The sequence below is a fragment of the Mus musculus genome, chromosome X (genome assembly GCF_000001635.26).
Source record: "Mus musculus strain C57BL/6J chromosome X, GRCm38.p6 C57BL/6J".
Taxonomy (NCBI): Eukaryota; Metazoa; Chordata; class Mammalia; order Rodentia; family Muridae; genus Mus; species Mus musculus.
The window spans coordinates 6,386,882-6,404,056 of NC_000086.7; the positions used below are offsets into that span (position 1 = coordinate 6,386,882).

General features: G+C 44.0%; 1 protein-coding gene across 2 annotated transcripts in view; it reads left to right on the forward strand.

The window, feature by feature from the left end:
• Positions 1–13,067: 13,067 nt before the first annotated feature.
• Shroom4 (shroom family member 4) overlaps positions 13,068–17,175 on the forward strand; it is a 237,506-nt gene continuing 233,398 nt past the window's right edge. Inside the window, exon 1 of one of the 2 annotated variants that reach the window (XM_006527549.4) lies at positions 13,068–13,289. Coding sequence is in view for 1 of the 2 variants with exons in the window: in NM_001040459.2 (NP_001035549.1) it covers positions 13,264–13,380 (117 nt within the window). In the remaining variant the exon portion in view is untranslated. Of the gene's footprint in view, positions 13,381–17,175 lie in introns of both variants that reach the window. The other variant, NM_001040459.2, reaches the window with a different exon arrangement.

The window sequence follows — 17,175 nt, forward strand, 5'->3', positions numbered from 1 at the left end:
ACCCAGTGCTCCCATGGACTATACCACCAACCAAGGAGTGCACAGGGAGGGATCCATGGCTCCAGACACATAGACACATATGTAGCAGAGGATGGCATCAATGGGAGTGGACACCCTTGGTCCTGTGGAGGATTGATCCCCAGCGAACGGGGATGCTCGAGCAGTGGGGCAGAAGTGGGGGAGTACCCTCATAAAGTCAGAGGGGAGGGGGTATAGGGCAGATGTGGGGTGAGGGGTTGGTAGAGGGGTAACCAGGAAGGGGGATATCATTTGAGATGTAAATAAATGGAATGATTAATAAAAAAATCAAGACAAAAAAGTGTTTTTCTTTCAGCTATAAAAAAAGAAGTCAATTGTAATTCTAATATGTCTGCCTTCATATGTTACTCAATCACTCAATCTATTTCTCCTTACAGCTTTTAATAGTCTTCCTTTCTTCTGTATGTTTATTGTTTTAGTTATTATATGCTGAGGGGACTTTATTTTCTGGTTCAATTTATTTGGTATTCTATATGCTTCTTAAACATTGATAGGGAAACCTCCTTTAGGTTAGGTAAATTTTCTTCTATGATTTTATTAAAAATACTTCATGTGGTAGCTGGGGAGATGGCTCAGTAGTTAAGAGCACTGACTACTCTTCCAGAGGTCCTGAGTTCAATTCCCAGCAACCACATGGTGGTTCACAACCATCTGTAATGGCTTCTTCCAGTGTGTCTGAAAACACCTACTCTCTCTCTCTCTCTGTGTGTGTGTGTGTGCGTGTGTGTGTCTGTGTCTCTGTGTGTGTGTGTTTTTAGACACACCAGAAGAGGGTATCAGATCCCATTTCTTCTATCATGTCTTTAATGCCTGAAATTCACTCTTCCCTCTGTTGGTGAGGCTTACTTCAGAAGTTCCTGTTGGAATCCTTAATTTTTTTAATTTCTAGATTTTTCTCAGTTTGGGTTTTCTTTATTGATTCTATTTTCACTTCCGAGTCTTGAACTGTTTTATTAATTTTCTTCCATTCTTTGTGTTTTCATAGATTTCTTTTGCGGATTTACTAATTTCTTTGTTAAGGACCTCAATCATACCCATACATAGTATTTTAAAGTCTTTGTCTTGTCCTTTAGCTATGTTACAATACTCAGGGTCTACTATGGTGGGGTTGCTGGGCTCTAGTGAAGATGGGTGTCGTGGCTATTATTATATTTTTGTACTGGTGTTTAGGCACCCAGGATTGGGGAAGTTGTAATTCTAGTTGTTGATATCTGGACTGTCTTTGTTGGGTCAGTGTTTTGTTCCTTGGTTTCGGGTGTCCTCTATGGTTCTTAGTAGTGTGTGGCTACTGCAGGTTCCTTGTAAAATTTGTTCCTAGGCATTAGGTGCTATTTAGGAATGGGGAGTAGCGAGGAGGGCATGAGGGAGGAAAGCAAGGAGCTAGGGATGGTACAGGGGATTGGATTGGAGAAGAGGGAGAGAGGACGATCTGCAGCTTTCCTACCTGTTTCTCTGGCAGGCTTGGCCGGAGAGGTTCCAGAGGCGGTCTGCTGGAGTTGGGGACTGGACTAACAGGATGAGTGAGAACAGAGATTGGAGAAGAAGATCTGTGTGATCCTCTAGAGATAGGAGCAGAGAGGGCAGGCAAGCTGCACCAGGTGTTCTGTTGAGATGGAAGGAAGATTGAGGGATTGCATTTGCAAGAACTAGGGGAGAGGTGAAGATCTGCAGTCATCCCACCTGCTTCCCTGGCAGGAATGCCCTATGGTTTTCCAGGGCCTAGCTCCTGAGGGATTACTAAGGGATGGGCTAAAGAAGTGCGAGGGGGAGGAAGTTTAGAGGGGAAGATTGGTGTGGTTCCCTGGAGATGGGGGAAAGGGAGAGGGAGGGTGTAACGGGTGGTCTGCCACAGACTGGGGCTGAGACTGAAGTATTGGAGTTGGAGCAGTGGAGGGAGAAGTGAGCATTAGCACGAGTTCTCAAGCCTGGGAGGGAAATCTGGTTTCCCCAGTTAATAGTTCTGTGACCTTTGGCAAGGATTTTCACTGCGCTACCCTGCAATCTCTCCCACCTGCCAAAGAAAATGGTAGGAAAACCTTACCTTCAAGGTTGCCTCAAGGGTTCAAGGAAGCAATATACTCAGTATGCCTTGAGCAGTGACTGCCACACAGCAAGTACGGAAGAGGGAAGCTTGGATCCCAGTCCCAGTCTGCTGGCCTCTGAATATCTCCTCTCTCCATTACCTCAAATGGCCCTCTTCAAACTAGCATATGCTGTTACCACACCCTGTGTAGCCACACAAAGTATTTGCTTGTTCTGTTTCTCATGCTGAGCCTTGAGTATTGGCAATGGCAAGATTTAAGAAAATTATCCCTTAACCAGCTCTTGGCTGTGGGAAGAGGACTTCTTGTATTTCTCTATTCATAATTCTTGATCACCAGTTCACTGGCAGTGCTCTCGATGAAATGAGGGTCTTTACAAAGTTACATCACAGAGCTATACCCCTGGCTGTAGGGCAGGATCATTTGCCAGTAAGCAAGCCAATGTCCTTCGTTCTGTGTCAAATTATGACCTTCCAGAGCTGAGTAAGCCTCCTCACCTTTCCTTTTTTCCTCTTTTTGTTTTCTCAAAGGCCAGAAAAATTAAGTCCCTTGTTTTAGGTCAAATATAACTGGAACATTTAGGCAAGAAGGTACTAGTATTTAATAATCACAAGAGTTAACATTTATGAATCACTTAGTATTCCAGACATTATTCTCGGTGTTTCATATCCACCCTTGTACTTCTTATAACCTTCTCCAAGCTAGGTACATTTCCCATTTGTTAGAAGAAGAGTGTAGGTACGGTGGTTAAGTAATCAGCTGATAGGCATCAATACTAGGGACTGCAAGATGCTGGGATTTTATTCCAGGGCCCTAAAGCCTACACATACAATAATGCTACACTATCTCCATTAATAGGAATGGTGTAATTAGTAGCCGGAGGCTAATGCTGGTATCCAGCAAAGCCCTGACACATAGAAAGCATTTATTACATAATTGTTGGAATGTTGGATGAAGTGTTCACTATGTCTATTTACCATGCAACCCAGTTAACAATTATACATTTAACCAAGTAAATTGATGTCTTGTTATTAATTTGTCTAAATATCAAATTAAACTATTTTCCTGGACTTGGCCTTCAGTGTGGCTCCATATAATTTAATCATCTGCTAAAAATGCACAACAGAGCCATTCATTCATCCTTAATTGATTGGGAACATTTTCTAGAGGCCAAATCACTATACTATCTCTAGCAATACAGAGATAAATAGGCCTAAGGTCTAACAGTGTTGTGGAGGAAACGTTACACACACACACACACACACACACACACACACACACACACACACATACACACACACACACACACACACACTAGATGATGTAGTCTGAGCAGGGTGATTGGCAGGAGCTGGAACATGAAAGAATATAAAAGTACAAATATAGAGATAGCACTTTTGCTTCCCAGCATGCCTTTTTCTGGTAAAACAGTCTTGTTCCATCTAGATGTATACATTACCTAGTTGTGGTCAAAGGAATCTGTTTCTCTGGCCATTGTGTTTGGTTTCAGTGATAACTCATTTTTTGGATATTTCACTGGGAGTATTTGAGAAAATAGGTCTATGTTTCCACTGACGTTGCTAAGTGGTAATTTAAAAATCTAAAGTCCGGGGGGTGGGGCGGGGTGGGTATGGGGGACTTTTGGGATAGCATTGGAAATGTAAACGAGGAAAATACCTAATTAAAAAAAATAATCTGGAAAAAAATCTAAAGTCCTTGGTTCTCAGTATCTTGGCATGTGTGTGTGTGTGTGTGTGTGTGTGTGTGTGTGTGTGTGTGTGTGTTGATTAATTAAAGAAGAAATCCTCCAAATAATGAGGCCTGAAGTAAGTATTACAATTTTGAGCCAGGCATGATGATACAACATATTTAATGCCAGCACTTGAGAGGCAGAGGCAGGTTCATCTCTGAGTTCAATGCCAACCTGGTCTATATAGGGCCAAGGCTACACAGAGAAACTCTTGTTTTGGAAAAAAAACAACAACAAAAAGGTGGTAAAAGTTAAACAAAGGAAAGGGTAATTCAAGGAGGGGGAGGAGACAGAGAGAGCAGGTGGGGAGGATCTAAGTGGAGTTGTGGGCAGAGGAGAAATACAATGAAGTTATATTGTATGATAAAAATGTTAATGTCCAATATAAGGGGTACTGTACAAATTTTGTGTAGCCAGATGGCAAAGTGACATTTGGTGGAGGCTGTCAGAACATCTGGACTGCTATGTTACTATTATGACAGTGGGCTGGGAATGTGGCTTAGTGGTGGAATGCATCCACTGCATATGAGAAGTCTCAGGTTCAATGTGCAGCACCACACATGCACAAAAGGGTTAAACTCCAAAGAATTGAACCACAGAACTAATTTTTAAAGATGACAACAACTATTTCTTACATGCCCTATGTACAACCCAGCCAAACGTTTTCATCCTCCTCTTGCTATTAGTTCTGTAGTATCATAGAGCAGTAAATAGAGTCAATTGAGATAGCTCTATAAGCAGAAATTTAGTCTGTTTCACTATTTCAGGATCCCTTTAGGATTCTGGGTCACTAGAGGAGCTCTTTTTTTGGGGGGGGGGCGGGGTTCGAGACAGGGTTTCTTTGTGTAGCCCTGGCTGTCCTGGAATTCACTTTGTAGACCAGGCTGGCCTCGAACTCAGAAATCCGCCTGCCTCTGCCTCCCAAGTGCTGGGATTAAAGGTGTGTGCCACCATGCCCTGCTTGCTAGAGGAGCTTCTTTGAGGTGTCCTCTTTCCTGCCTACTCTGGGTGGGGCAATCTTCACCTATTCCATGATTTAAAAAAATGTATCAATACACTATCCCAAATTTTTCTTCTCATATAAGTAAAATTGTGTTTGGTATCCCAGGACCGGTGGTCATGTGTTCAGTGATGATTGAGCAGCAACTGTGAGCAGATCCTATGTTAGATACTGGGTAGCTTACCTTTCACCCACAGGGAACAAGCATCCCGGGGGGGGGGCACATAAAATAAAATAGGAGCAGGGCCACAGTGAATTCGAAATGGGACAATAGAAACATCAAGAGTGGCTGGTGGTTGTTTCGGATATTGATAATAGTTTCTTCTCTATGAACTTTGTTCTGACTTGAAATTCTGTCCCCAGCATCACTAATAAAAAGGCATAGAGGCACATGTAAAGTGGTTGGTTTTAGAGGACTACCCAAGTGCTCATAATTTGGTGTTTCTGCAGACCTAAGCATGGAAGTAGGAGATTGGTGAAGAATTGGGGGGGGGGGGTCATGGAGGATAAATACTACATAGGAAGGATCCATATAAAGAAGAGACTAAGAGGGCCTACCATTTACTCAGTAAGCAGCAGGGAACCATTAGAGACCTCTCACAGGAAGTGACATGTTGTTTGTGCTTGGTTGTATTTTATAAGGAGCAACTCTGCTACAGAGTAGAGACTGGATTCAGAAGCAGCTGGGAAGCACTGCAGACACTGCTGACGTGATAGTGGGCGTGGGGAGACATGGATGGATCGGAGAATCAATGTAGGACTAGAAATGATTGTGTCTGATGATTGTTTGGATGCTGTTTAGATTTTGAAGTTTAATCTAAATCAACAAAAAGAAACACACTAGAAGCCGGGCGTGTTGGCGCATGCCTTTAATCCCAGCACTCGGGAGGCAGAGGCAGGCAGATTTCTGAGTTCAAGGCCAGCCTGGTCTACAAAGTGAGTTCCAGGACAGCCAGGGCGATACAGAGAAACCCTGTCTCAAAAAAAAAAAAAAAAAAGAAAGAAAGAAAAGAAAAAAGAAACTGTTCTGAGATTCCTGACAACCATTTGAGGATTCAAGGACCTTTATCTTTAGTAACTTGAGCTGTCAGGTCCTCAGAAAAATGACTAGGTATCATTGGACTTTAAATCTCATGTGTAGGTTTGTTCCTGTATCTATAAGGCTGAATACTGTATGTGAACACTTCTAGGCACGTGATCACATTCCTCAAAAGAAATATTTGAAAACAAAAACCCAGAATCCTTTCTAGAAACCTACCTAATCATTACTAGACAAAACAACTGTTTATTCTTTCCTTGTTGGGCTAAGTCATTATGAATTTGGGATAAGAGAATAATTATTTTGTCGAGTGGTAGTGGCATATGTCTTTAATCTCAGCACTTGGGAGGCAGAAGCAGGTAGATCTCTGAGTTCAAGCCAAGTCTGGTCTACAGAGTGAGTTCCAGGACAGCCTGGGCTACACAGAAAAACCCTGTCTTGAAAAGCTAAATAATGAATTAGAATAATTATTTTCTTCAAGTAAATATTTCATAGGTAGATTCATTTCTACTTAAGGCAAAATAAATAACCACAAAGAAGAGAGTGTTTCTATATCTACTTGGGAGATGATGACATGTGAACAAATACACACGCTTCCTGTCCTTTATCTACATGTCTGTCTATAATTTACATCACTTATGTCTCATTTGTCACTTCTTTATTATGATTTTAATGTATCTATTTACTTATTTTGAGGCAGGATCACATAATGTCATCCAAGATGGCTTCAAACTCGTGGCCTCACATGGTCTTCCACCTTCCAAGCTAGCCAAGACTGGAGTCATTTATCAGTGAACCAGGCTTCTGTTACTAATTGTTGGTGGAAGTACATGCATCTATGTGTATGGTGTGTGTGTGTGTGTGTGTGTGTGTGTGTGTGTGTGTGTGTGTGTGCCGTAGCACTGTAGCAGCAAATGCCCCTACTCACCAAGCAATCTGCCAGGCCTCATATATATCTCTTTTGGCTGTCAGCTATGTACCTTTCCAGAGCAAGGCAAAAGGATGGACTTTTTTTTTTTTTTTTTGAAAAGAAAAGTGCTGACTTTTTGGCACTACCATGTGTGATTTTTTTTTCTTTCTTTCCATATCTGGAAGAATCAACAGAAAAAGGTTAGCATGCACTCAGATTTTATTTTATGAATGACTGAGTAATGACTCCCTGAAAACAGCATTTGAGGAATAGAAGAGATTGGTGAGCACTCAGCATCAGGCAAAAGCTGGCCTGTGAGCTGAGTACCAAGAAGAGCTTGCCTTTCAGCCTATGTATCAGAGCTGAACAGTTCATGTAACTTTGGCATCCTTGGTATGAGGAAGGAGTCAGGCACTGGCCGAAGCTGCTCTAGAGCAAAGGTGAACCTTTTTCAGAGCTCAGCTGAACCAGGACTAAGTGCCTGAATTTCCCAAATTCAAACTGAGATGATCCTAGTATGCTTAGAACACATGCCAATAAATGTAAGACATAGACAGAGAGACAGACAGACACACAGAGACAGAGACACAGGGAACAGATTGCTCAGCTTAAGAGGAAGAGACTTGGAATCTATACTTTTAAACTCAATACCATGCAATGACTCTTCAGCCAGTTAGTATTGTTGTTTTCAATGTACCAAAGAATGGCATGATCTAACAGCCACACTTACAATGTTGTACTCTTTACAACACTATCCAAAGAAACATAGAGGCCATATATCTTTAGCAGTTACATTCTAACAAGGATTTATTTAACTAAAATGGTGTCTAGGCTATAGCATTTTGTATACTAATGTTAAATTAGTATACAGAATTAGTTTAATTAAGAGGTAACAAATCTCAGCCATAAATCTTTCTCTAGCCCTAGGCGAAATTCCCTAGGAATTAGATAAACACTCTTTAGTAGGATAGTCTACTTAGAGTTGTCCTTTGCTATACTTTCCCACCCCTAACTGCCTTACATTCCTAGCTAACAAATAATTCAAACGGAGGAGCTTGCTGTTTTCAGAACCTGCATAAGAATAATATTTGCAATGCCAAACTATTTTCTTTCCTTTCCACTAATAATTATCATGGCCCTAGATCTCTCTCCATGAGAAACAGCCAGGAGAGTCAGGCTAAGGTAAATGAAGAAAGATGGAAAATGCCCTAAAATCTAAGTACAATACAAGTACAGTAAATCTTACTAGTATAACTGAAGATGAAAATCTTTTGGGCTGGGGGTTTAGTGCAGTAGTAGAATACTTCCTTAGTAGGCATGAGGCCCTGGGTTCTAGTTCCAGAACTAAAAGAACAATTTACAAAACACCTTTCGGTTTTATTTTTAATAAGATTTGTTTTGCTAAAAAAATAAAAAGAAAGAAAGAAAGAAAAAGGAAAAAAAAGAAAAGAAAAAAAGAAAAAAAAAGCCACCCACATGTCCCTTTTTGCCTAAGAAACATCTGTGGCCACCAACACTAGAAATTTTGCTGTAGTATTTGGGAGATAATTAAAAAGGCAGCGAACCTACTCTATCTTCGGTTACATCTATCAAATAGTAATTATTCTAGCATATTTTTTCTCAAGGATGTGATGAAATTTAAAATTATCATTGCACCTAACTTCGAGGGACATTTCAATACACATGCCTAGCTCAATCCCTTTAAAACCACATGGGACAAGGGACATTTCCATACACATGCCTAGCTCAATCCCTTTAAAACCACATGGGACAAGGGACATTTCCATACACATGCCTAGCTCAATCCCTTTAAAACCACATGGATGCTGGGCTACTCGGAATCCCTGTTACATAGACATATGAACATAAGCAATTGGAGGTGCATTCAGAAACAGATGCATACAAAAGCTCAGAAGACGATACGGAATTGTCATGTAGAAGACAGACACCAAGAATGTATAGCTAAAGATTGGGTAGATGTATTTGGAGGTGGAAGTAGTGAATATAAAATTCTTTTCCTTCTACTCTCAAGTTAAGAACCAATTGATAGAGGAAAAAGATTAAAATATCAATTTATAACTGTTAAAATGTGTTTGGGAAAATAGGGAACAGAAAGGTTGTCATTGTTAGTTTCTCAATGGTTCTATTTGGCTATATGCATGCATAAATACCCCTATTGCATGAAAGGAGAGAAAACACAAATTGTGTTCATCAAAAGTCCTGCCCAATGGAAACACTATGAGAGTGAAATAGAGGACACTGATTACCCCTTCCACTGCAAAAGAGAAAATTACAATATACAGATGATTAAGACCATTATCCCAGGGAGCTTCTCCAACCTCTTTACCTATCTTCCTCCGCCCACCTTTGACTTTATCTAGTGGAACCCAGGCCCTCACATGATGCCTAGCACTCTATCACTACTGAGGCACACCTCCAGCTCTCTATGTAGGTTTGAATTAGAAAGTATATAGGTCACTTTAGGCTCTTGAAAATCCGTGGTTCAGAAGGAAACTAGAGACCGATGCTTGGAAGTTTTTAAATAGTTCACAGGAACACTGTTTTAGTCTTCTTCCTTCTCCAAAGGTAAACTGAAGAATAAAAGAATATATATAAACAATAATCTTATTATATATTTAAATTAGTTAACCCTATGATGCATTTTGAGCATTCCTTTCCCACCTCCCCCTAACCCCTAGGGGATACATTTCCAACTCAGTTTTGTGTCTTCTTTTGCAACCCATTACATTCAATTTATGCTGTCCACATACTCATGGGTGTGGGCCATCCACTGGAGCGTGGTCAGCTTGCAAGGGGGCCATCCCCTTAGAGGAATCTGACTCTACTTTCCCTGGTAGCCATTACCAGTTAATAGATCCTAAGTTAGGGGAAGAGACTTGATCTCCTCCCACCCTCCATGCTGGAATGCTGTCAGACTTGATCCTGAACAGGTTTGTGCAGGTAAAAGGAGATAGAATCACCTAGCCTGGTCTCTTCTAACTATTCCATTTGGTATCCTTCTCGACTTTTAAATATTGTCATAATATTATAAATATTTTATTATTTTAAAGATTGTGTGTGTGCATGTAACTGCAGGTGGCCATGATTGCTAGAGATTTGGGGTCTCCCTGGAGGTAGAGTTACAAATAGTTATGAGCTGCCAGAGATGGGTGCTGGGAACCAAACTTGGATCCTCTGCAAGAGTGGCCAGCACTCTTAGCTCTGAGCTAGGTCTTCGATCTCTAGCATAATATTTTAAATTATTAGCATAATATAGGATTCCACATAAATCCTTTTTTTTTTTAATTTTGATTACTCTGGGTAAGATTATCTATTCCAAGTCACTTTAATTACAAGCCAAATGTGTTATTACTAGTCACCACTCCTCTGTGTCTACCCACATATTAGAGTTTCCACTTTTTTGTCCAGAGGTAATTTTTTTGGGTTTTTTTGGTTTTTTGTTTTTTTGTTTTTTTTTTTTTTTTTTGAGACAGGGTTTCTCTGTATAGCCCTGGCTGTCCTGGAACTCACTTTGTAGACCAGGCTAGCCTCGAACTCAGAAATCTGCCTACCTCTGCCTCCCAAGTGCTAGGATTAAAGGCATGTGCCACCACGCACACCCGGCTTGTCCAGAGGCAATTTAACATTGAGTGAATTCATCATGTGTGTTCTTCCAGCGTGTGTGCAAGAATACATGATGACTGTTCTCTATTGCTGTATTCTCCTCTGATTCCTTTCTATCCTCAAGGCTTTACTCACAAATGAGTGTGGATGTGTATGTATGCATGTTTGTAAATTACAGAGCAAGCCGAGAAATTAAGTAGCTCAACCCTTACAATTTTACAGAAAAGAAAGCTGACTTGGTTAATACTACATTGCTAGTTCAGTTTTCTCCTGTCATACACGGTAGTACATTCTTGTTTTTCCAGAATTATGAGCTCATGTTCAGCCCTCTCCTATACAGAGAGAGTCTTTTTTTTTTTTAAAAAAGGGTAAAAAAGGAAGGAGCAATGTGTTTTTTTTTCCCAGCAAAGCTGAAAGATGATATCTCCATTATATGTACAAGATGTCTACTATTTCTGTGTTATTTATGCAAAGAATGAAGTAATTCATTTCCCCCTTTAATGTTGAAAAGGAAAAGACGAAGAACCCAACAGCCTTGTGGAGTATGGCTTGGAAGGCAAATAGTCTGGTTCAAGACTAGCTTAGTGCCTTGTTTCATATTAAGGTCAAGAGGAGTTTTACTTTTTTCTTTCCTAAAGTGTTTTCATATGTATTATTTCATCTTAGTCTCTCAATAGGTCTCAGAGGCAGGAAAGTCAGAGCTTGTTAGCAAAAGTTTACAGATGAAGAAAATAAGACGGCAAAGGCTTAGCTCAGTGATTTGTTCAAGGCCACCTTTCTAATTAGTGACAAGGCCAGGGCTCAGAAGTATGTCTCCTGCTCACAAATACCTTCAGGTCTTAGACAACCAAATTCTGATAGTCCTCGGGTAGTGAGCATACATACTGCAAATGGAACTTTACAGACTGTTAACATGCTAACTGCTGAGTTGCACTAAGTTACAGTCAGAACTGTTGCTCAGTTTCAAAGTGAGATAGAGCAAATACAGTACAGCTTCAGTTGAGACACAACTTAAAAACCAACAAGTTGGGGCTGGGGATATAATTCAGTGACAAGAGTGACTGTCTAGCATTCTTAAGAGGCACTGGTTGCACTACTTAGCACTGCACTCATACACGCACACACACACACACACACACACACATACACACGTCAAGTTATTTTAGTCTCTAGTATAAAGACATTAATCCCAAATGAGGGGTGAGGGGATACATCTCAAGACAGAGCACTTGCTTGTCATGAACAAGGCCCGAGGTTCTATCCTTAGTGCCAAAAATCAATTCAAAAAAGGAATCAGCAAGTTGAGATGGCATTTTCTGATTCCTAGTAACATGATCATGGTTTTTCTAAGGTTTGTGTAAATGTTTGATTATGGCTTCTTATCTCTAAGGACGTCTGGCTGATTATAAACATCCAAATGACCATTATGAGAAAATTCCTTGACATAGAACAGGCAGCAGGATGCTTAAGACCCCTTGAGGAAGTGGGAGCAGAGAGTGAACATCTGAACTGTGGAAAGCTTCTATGGAAGGAAGGGACCAGATAGTGTTTGCTGTCATGAGGAAGAAAGGGCATGCGCATGGGAAAGGATACTCAAAAGCAAGACACAGTAAGAATGTCCTGTTGACTCAGCCTTGGCTTGTCAACACTTTCCCTACTAGTGTGAAGCCCTTTAAAAAGCCACTTCCCACTTGTGGCTGCAGAGAAAACACCTCCTGAGAGGGGAGATAAACTGCTTAGGTCAAGGCTGAGAACTCAGCACATGTTGAAGTAAAACATGTATCTCTTAAAGACTATTTCTGTAGCTGTTAGGGCTATTCTAAAAGCCAGAGGAATAGGCTCAACCAAGAACAGAGGACTGGATAGGTTTCAGACCCCATGTATAAGCGGATTCATCCAAAAGGCACACTATTAATTGGCCAGCTTATCAGTGGGTGTTCTTTCGAGTATCTTTGTTTTGGGCTTGTCCTAACTTTGTAGATCCCTGGGTTGGCCATCTCCATGAAGTAAGTGCAAGGCACTGTCAGGACTCCCAGATGACTGGAACACACACACTCACAGTACTCCCATAGACACCAGTAGGCAGCTAGCTTGTGGCTGAGCCTGGGCAGGGGACATCCTCACTTCTCCTTTATTTAAACTATGTTCCTAGGTAATGTTTATGACTCCACATAACTAGTGTGTACAGGAAGCAGTCTACATGCACAACCCCACTGTGTTTGCTGGTCCTGGGTGTATATCACTTTTCACCCCTGTAGGCAAGGCACCTTGTAAGCACCCCTCCCCCCAACCCCTCAGGACTTGGGTCTCAGCACCCTCAGAAGAAAAAGGCAGTCCGAGAGACATGAAGGCTCTAGTCAGAAAAGTGCACTCAGCCACGAGGGCCCATGCACACTGACTTACACCTCGGTTCGCTCGGGCTGAAGGAGGGGCGGGTAGCTCCGCAGTAAAGAGGAGGACCAAAGAGGGGGCCTACTTGAATGAAACAATGTAACAGTTGATGTGAGGCCTCGCCTTGCTCCCACTTCTCAGCGATCCTATAGGCGAGGTCGCAGTGCCTGCCCCTCCCCATTGCTCCGTTTTCTTGTCCATTAAGCACCATCCCTCCGCCTCTCTTTCCTTCTTTTCTTTTTTCCCCCTTCTCCTTCCCCCTCCCTCTCCCCCTCTCTCCAGCTCCGTGTCATTTCCTCCTAGAGCTCACAAGCTGCCTGAGAGTCTCCAGCCGGGAGAGTAGGCGGAGCGGGGCGGGGCGGCGCGGCGCGGCGCAGGAGGACGATGGTGGCTGAGCTGCTGGGGGCGGAGGCTCCGTAGCCCCCGCGGAAAAGGAGCCCGGCGGCGCCTGCCCAGCCCGAGCCGAGGATGGAGAGCCGGCCGGGGTCCTTCCAGTACGTCCCGGTGCAGCTGCAAGGGGGGGCGCCCTGGGGCTTCACCCTCAAGGGGGGCTTGGAGCACTGCGAGCCGCTCACGGTGTCGAAGGTAAGGAGCGGTGGCTCGCTCCTCACGGCGTCCAACTTTTGAATGGGCTAGCGGGTGCGCAGAGTGCGCGGGGTGCGGGCCTCAGCCCCACTTGGCGACTTGGCCAGCCGGAGCCCGAGGGGCTGCAGCCACACGGAGGGGAGGTCCTGCGGCCGAAGCAGACTGCAGCCAAGTGTGCGGCCGGAGGATGGGAGCCGAGGCGCCCGGCCCCCGCCGGAGCTTTGCGTGCAGTCACACTCCCGGGGCACCGGGGCAGCCTCGCTCCCCCCCCCCCCCCACGGCGAGGCGGCCACTCACCTCCGTGTGGGCTGCAGGAAATGGCGGCTGCTGGGGGTTCTCCTTGCTTTGGAGGCCCCTGAGCCCGGCAGGACAGCGAGGGGCTGAGGGCACGGGCGGGGGCGCTCCGGGCGGGCTCTCCCGGCTCTCCCTGTGGCTGTCCCGCCCGAGGCAGGTTGCTGGGCTGGGGTCTGGCGCGGAGCTGCTGGCGAGGCATCGCTGGGTTTTCCGCAACCTCTCTTCCCACAGCCCGGACGCGTACACTCGGGTTCAGAGCTGAGGCGTTGCTGCTGCCGGTTCCCCCTCGGCCTTTCCCTCCCTCCCGAGTCGTGCCCCGCGCCAGAGAGATTTCTTGCACGCTGCGAAGTGTGGAGGGAACTTTTGTGCCTTGGAGCACAGCTGTGCTGAAGCGGCCACTAGAGTCGCTTTGATTTAAGAGCCTGTGATCAGCTGGAACTAAGTTGCAGCGAAGAGGCCAGGGGAGAGAAGCACTCCTAAGAGTTCTGGGACCCCAAACCCAGGCTTCTCCAGTGAGCGTGAGGGTGGAGGATGGGGGCGGGGGCGGTGGGGGGGAACAGTTGGAGATGTTACTGGGAAGAGTGGCTTGTAAGGCTGCTCACCTTGGAGCACAAGATTGCCAGGTGGAGGGACTTCATGAACTTTAACCCACTTTTCTTACTTCTCTTACAAACTCAGTTCGCTAGTGAGCCATTGCAATGCGTGGGGAAAGCAGTTGCGATTGTAGATGGAGATTCTGGCTGGGGGGGGTGGTTGGAAAAGATCTAGCTTTTTAAAGTACAAGTGAAGCTATAGGGGTTCTTTTTGTTTCCCATGTTAACATAGCAGCTGAGCTCTGAAAGTTACTCCCCTCCCCTCACCCACCCCCCACCGCATAACAATCTATGCTATGGAACTCCATGCTCTGGAATGGCTTTGCTAGCTAACTTGTGTGTCTTTAAGGTGTTGGGACAACGCGTTGCTCATGTGTGAACCAGTCAGCTCAGACTGTCTGAAGGTGTATTGAGGCAACATTTTGAGGGGATTGGCCGGGACCTCGAAGAGGAGCTTTGGCCTCCCCAAACCAGGCGATCTTCAACCAGTATAACCAGATTGAGATAGCTGGTTTTGTGATCTACCTTCACATCCTGCCCGTTAACACCCTTCCTGTGATATTCTCTGGAGCAAACCACTTTTTAAACAAACAAACAAACAACAACGACAACAACCTATTAAACAGCCCCTTTGGGGAGGGAATTCTTAGCTCTGAAGAATTTCTACTAATCAAGCTCTATACTCTGTCTTTCCATCAAGGTCATAATAGGATATGTAGCCCTGTCTGGCAGCCGCACCCCCACCCCCACCCCCACCGGCTTTCGTTTCCTCCTCAGGTGGCCCACAGACTTTCCAGTCTGCCTAGACCCTGAAGAGGTCATTTCTTCAGCTTTGTCCAGGCAAACCTAACCTGCCAGGCACCTCTCAGAGGGCTTGGTGCTGTGGTCCAGGATTATTTTGTATGCACATAGGAGCATGGCAGGGCACGGTGTTACTAAGTACGGGGCAACAGCAACTTGTGGTCTGGCTGGGGGATTATTTGAGGATATATGAAGGTTTTCTTGGCCACAGTGCTAAGGAAGTGCCTCGTGTGTGGAGAGGCAGGGTGCCTTTTAATGAGTCCCTTTCTGCTGAATATACACTTGGCCCCTATTATATGAAAGTTTATTATTGTATACATGAATATGCAGGAATAAATGTATAACTGGGTTGGCCAGGACATCACATAAAGGTTTTGTGTGTGTGTGTGTGTGTGTGTGTGTGTGTGTGTGTGTGTGTATGTGTGTGTGTGTGTAATGCTTTGAGTCTCCTCCTCTTCACAAAATACTATTTGGGATATTTCATTTTTCTACCTTAGTGTGTATCTTTTTATGCTTCAGAACAATATAGCTTCCTCCCCTCCCCTCCCTTTTTAAGTATGTATGTATGTATCCAATGGTGAGAATGGACTAGAAATTGAATTGGTAAATGAAAAACAACCAACCAACCCTCTGTTTCTCTGGATTCTAACTCTTACCCTGTCATTTTTTTTACTGGAATCCTGCAAATATCCCTTGCCTTTCCTGGGCCTTGACACCCCTAGATCTAAAATGAACTTGAAGTGGGCAGTCTTTAAATGGTACTATGATGGTTTGGTAGTGAATCCATCGCCATAAGGCCGGCATTCTCCATATAGTGAGGAAGGAAGATGGCTGTTTCATTTGCATCCTATGCTACTGTGTGCACAGTGTGCTTCTCACCCCTTACTCTGTCACCCTATCCCAGCTACACTGTGAGACCACAGACAGTCAGGGAAGGTTCCAGAACTGCTGATGAAGAAACTGACTCTGGTGCATTTAGTGGCTTGCTTCAGTCTGTTGTGAAGTAAATCAAAGGCGGGCTCTCAGCCTCTTTATTTTCGGTGGCCTAGAGAGTACTACAAGCTGAGAGGGAGAATTGACTAATAACTTTGAGGGCCATCTCTAGTCTGCTCAGCCTCTAACTCCGGTAATGCTTTCCCTGCTGAGAAGTCATCCAGGGCCACTGTGTTTTAGGTGTACAGTAATGAAGTCTGGGCTGTTTTGGTAACTGAGTAACTTGGGCTCCTGAAAGAGAGACTAGCCAAGAGTCTTGATGCAAAATGGCAGCAAACCTCCTTTGCCCAGAACGGGAAATACAAAGGCAGTTTGAATTCAGGTTGATGTTGCTGTATAGACAGGGAGATGGAGGCATTTGAGAAAAAGTGAATAGTAGGAGGAGAAGGCGTGGAAGAGGAAAGCTAACTTTGCATTTGTCGTGGACAGACCTTTAAGACCAGGAAATGGTCGGGTTAGGAAAATTGTCAGTGGAACTAGCCAATACAGTTTTCTGGATGTGTAGAATTCAGCTGCCTGATTTATCCAGAGTTGTAGAGCTATGTGTTGATGATCAAGTGGCCAAAAAGGACAATATGTTAAAGTCCATCCTGTTGATTAGCACAAGTTTTAGGGAGTAGCTTGTGATTTTTCCGTATGTTATGGTAGTACTACGGAAGTGATGATAAATGAGAGAAGAAGACCGTAAGGGCGTGGTTCCACGATCTGAAAATGACTTGTTTCTTTGGCTAGCTTCCCACACTAGGCCAGGGCAGGTATTGTCTGAATGAAATGGGGATTTTCTTCAAATCATATGTGTCTGTCTTAGTGTAGTGTCCTTGTCTACAGTACAGACAGTCATTCATGGAGTTGACTCTCTGAATAAAATGATTTCTTTTCGGGGAGGGGATAAGTGAACTTTTGCAAAGTTCTGGCACCAATGAATTTGAGGCCTCAGAGACTCAAGCAGTGTTTGTGGGTATGGGGGCATGGAAGAGAGAGAAGGATGGAGAAAATGGAACTGCAGCCTAAGGTTCCTGTGTTAATGTCTAGTTCTCCTCCTCCTCCTGCTCCTCCTCCTGCTCCTGCTCCTCCTCCTCCTCCTCCTCCTGCTCCTCCTCCTGCTCCTCCTCCT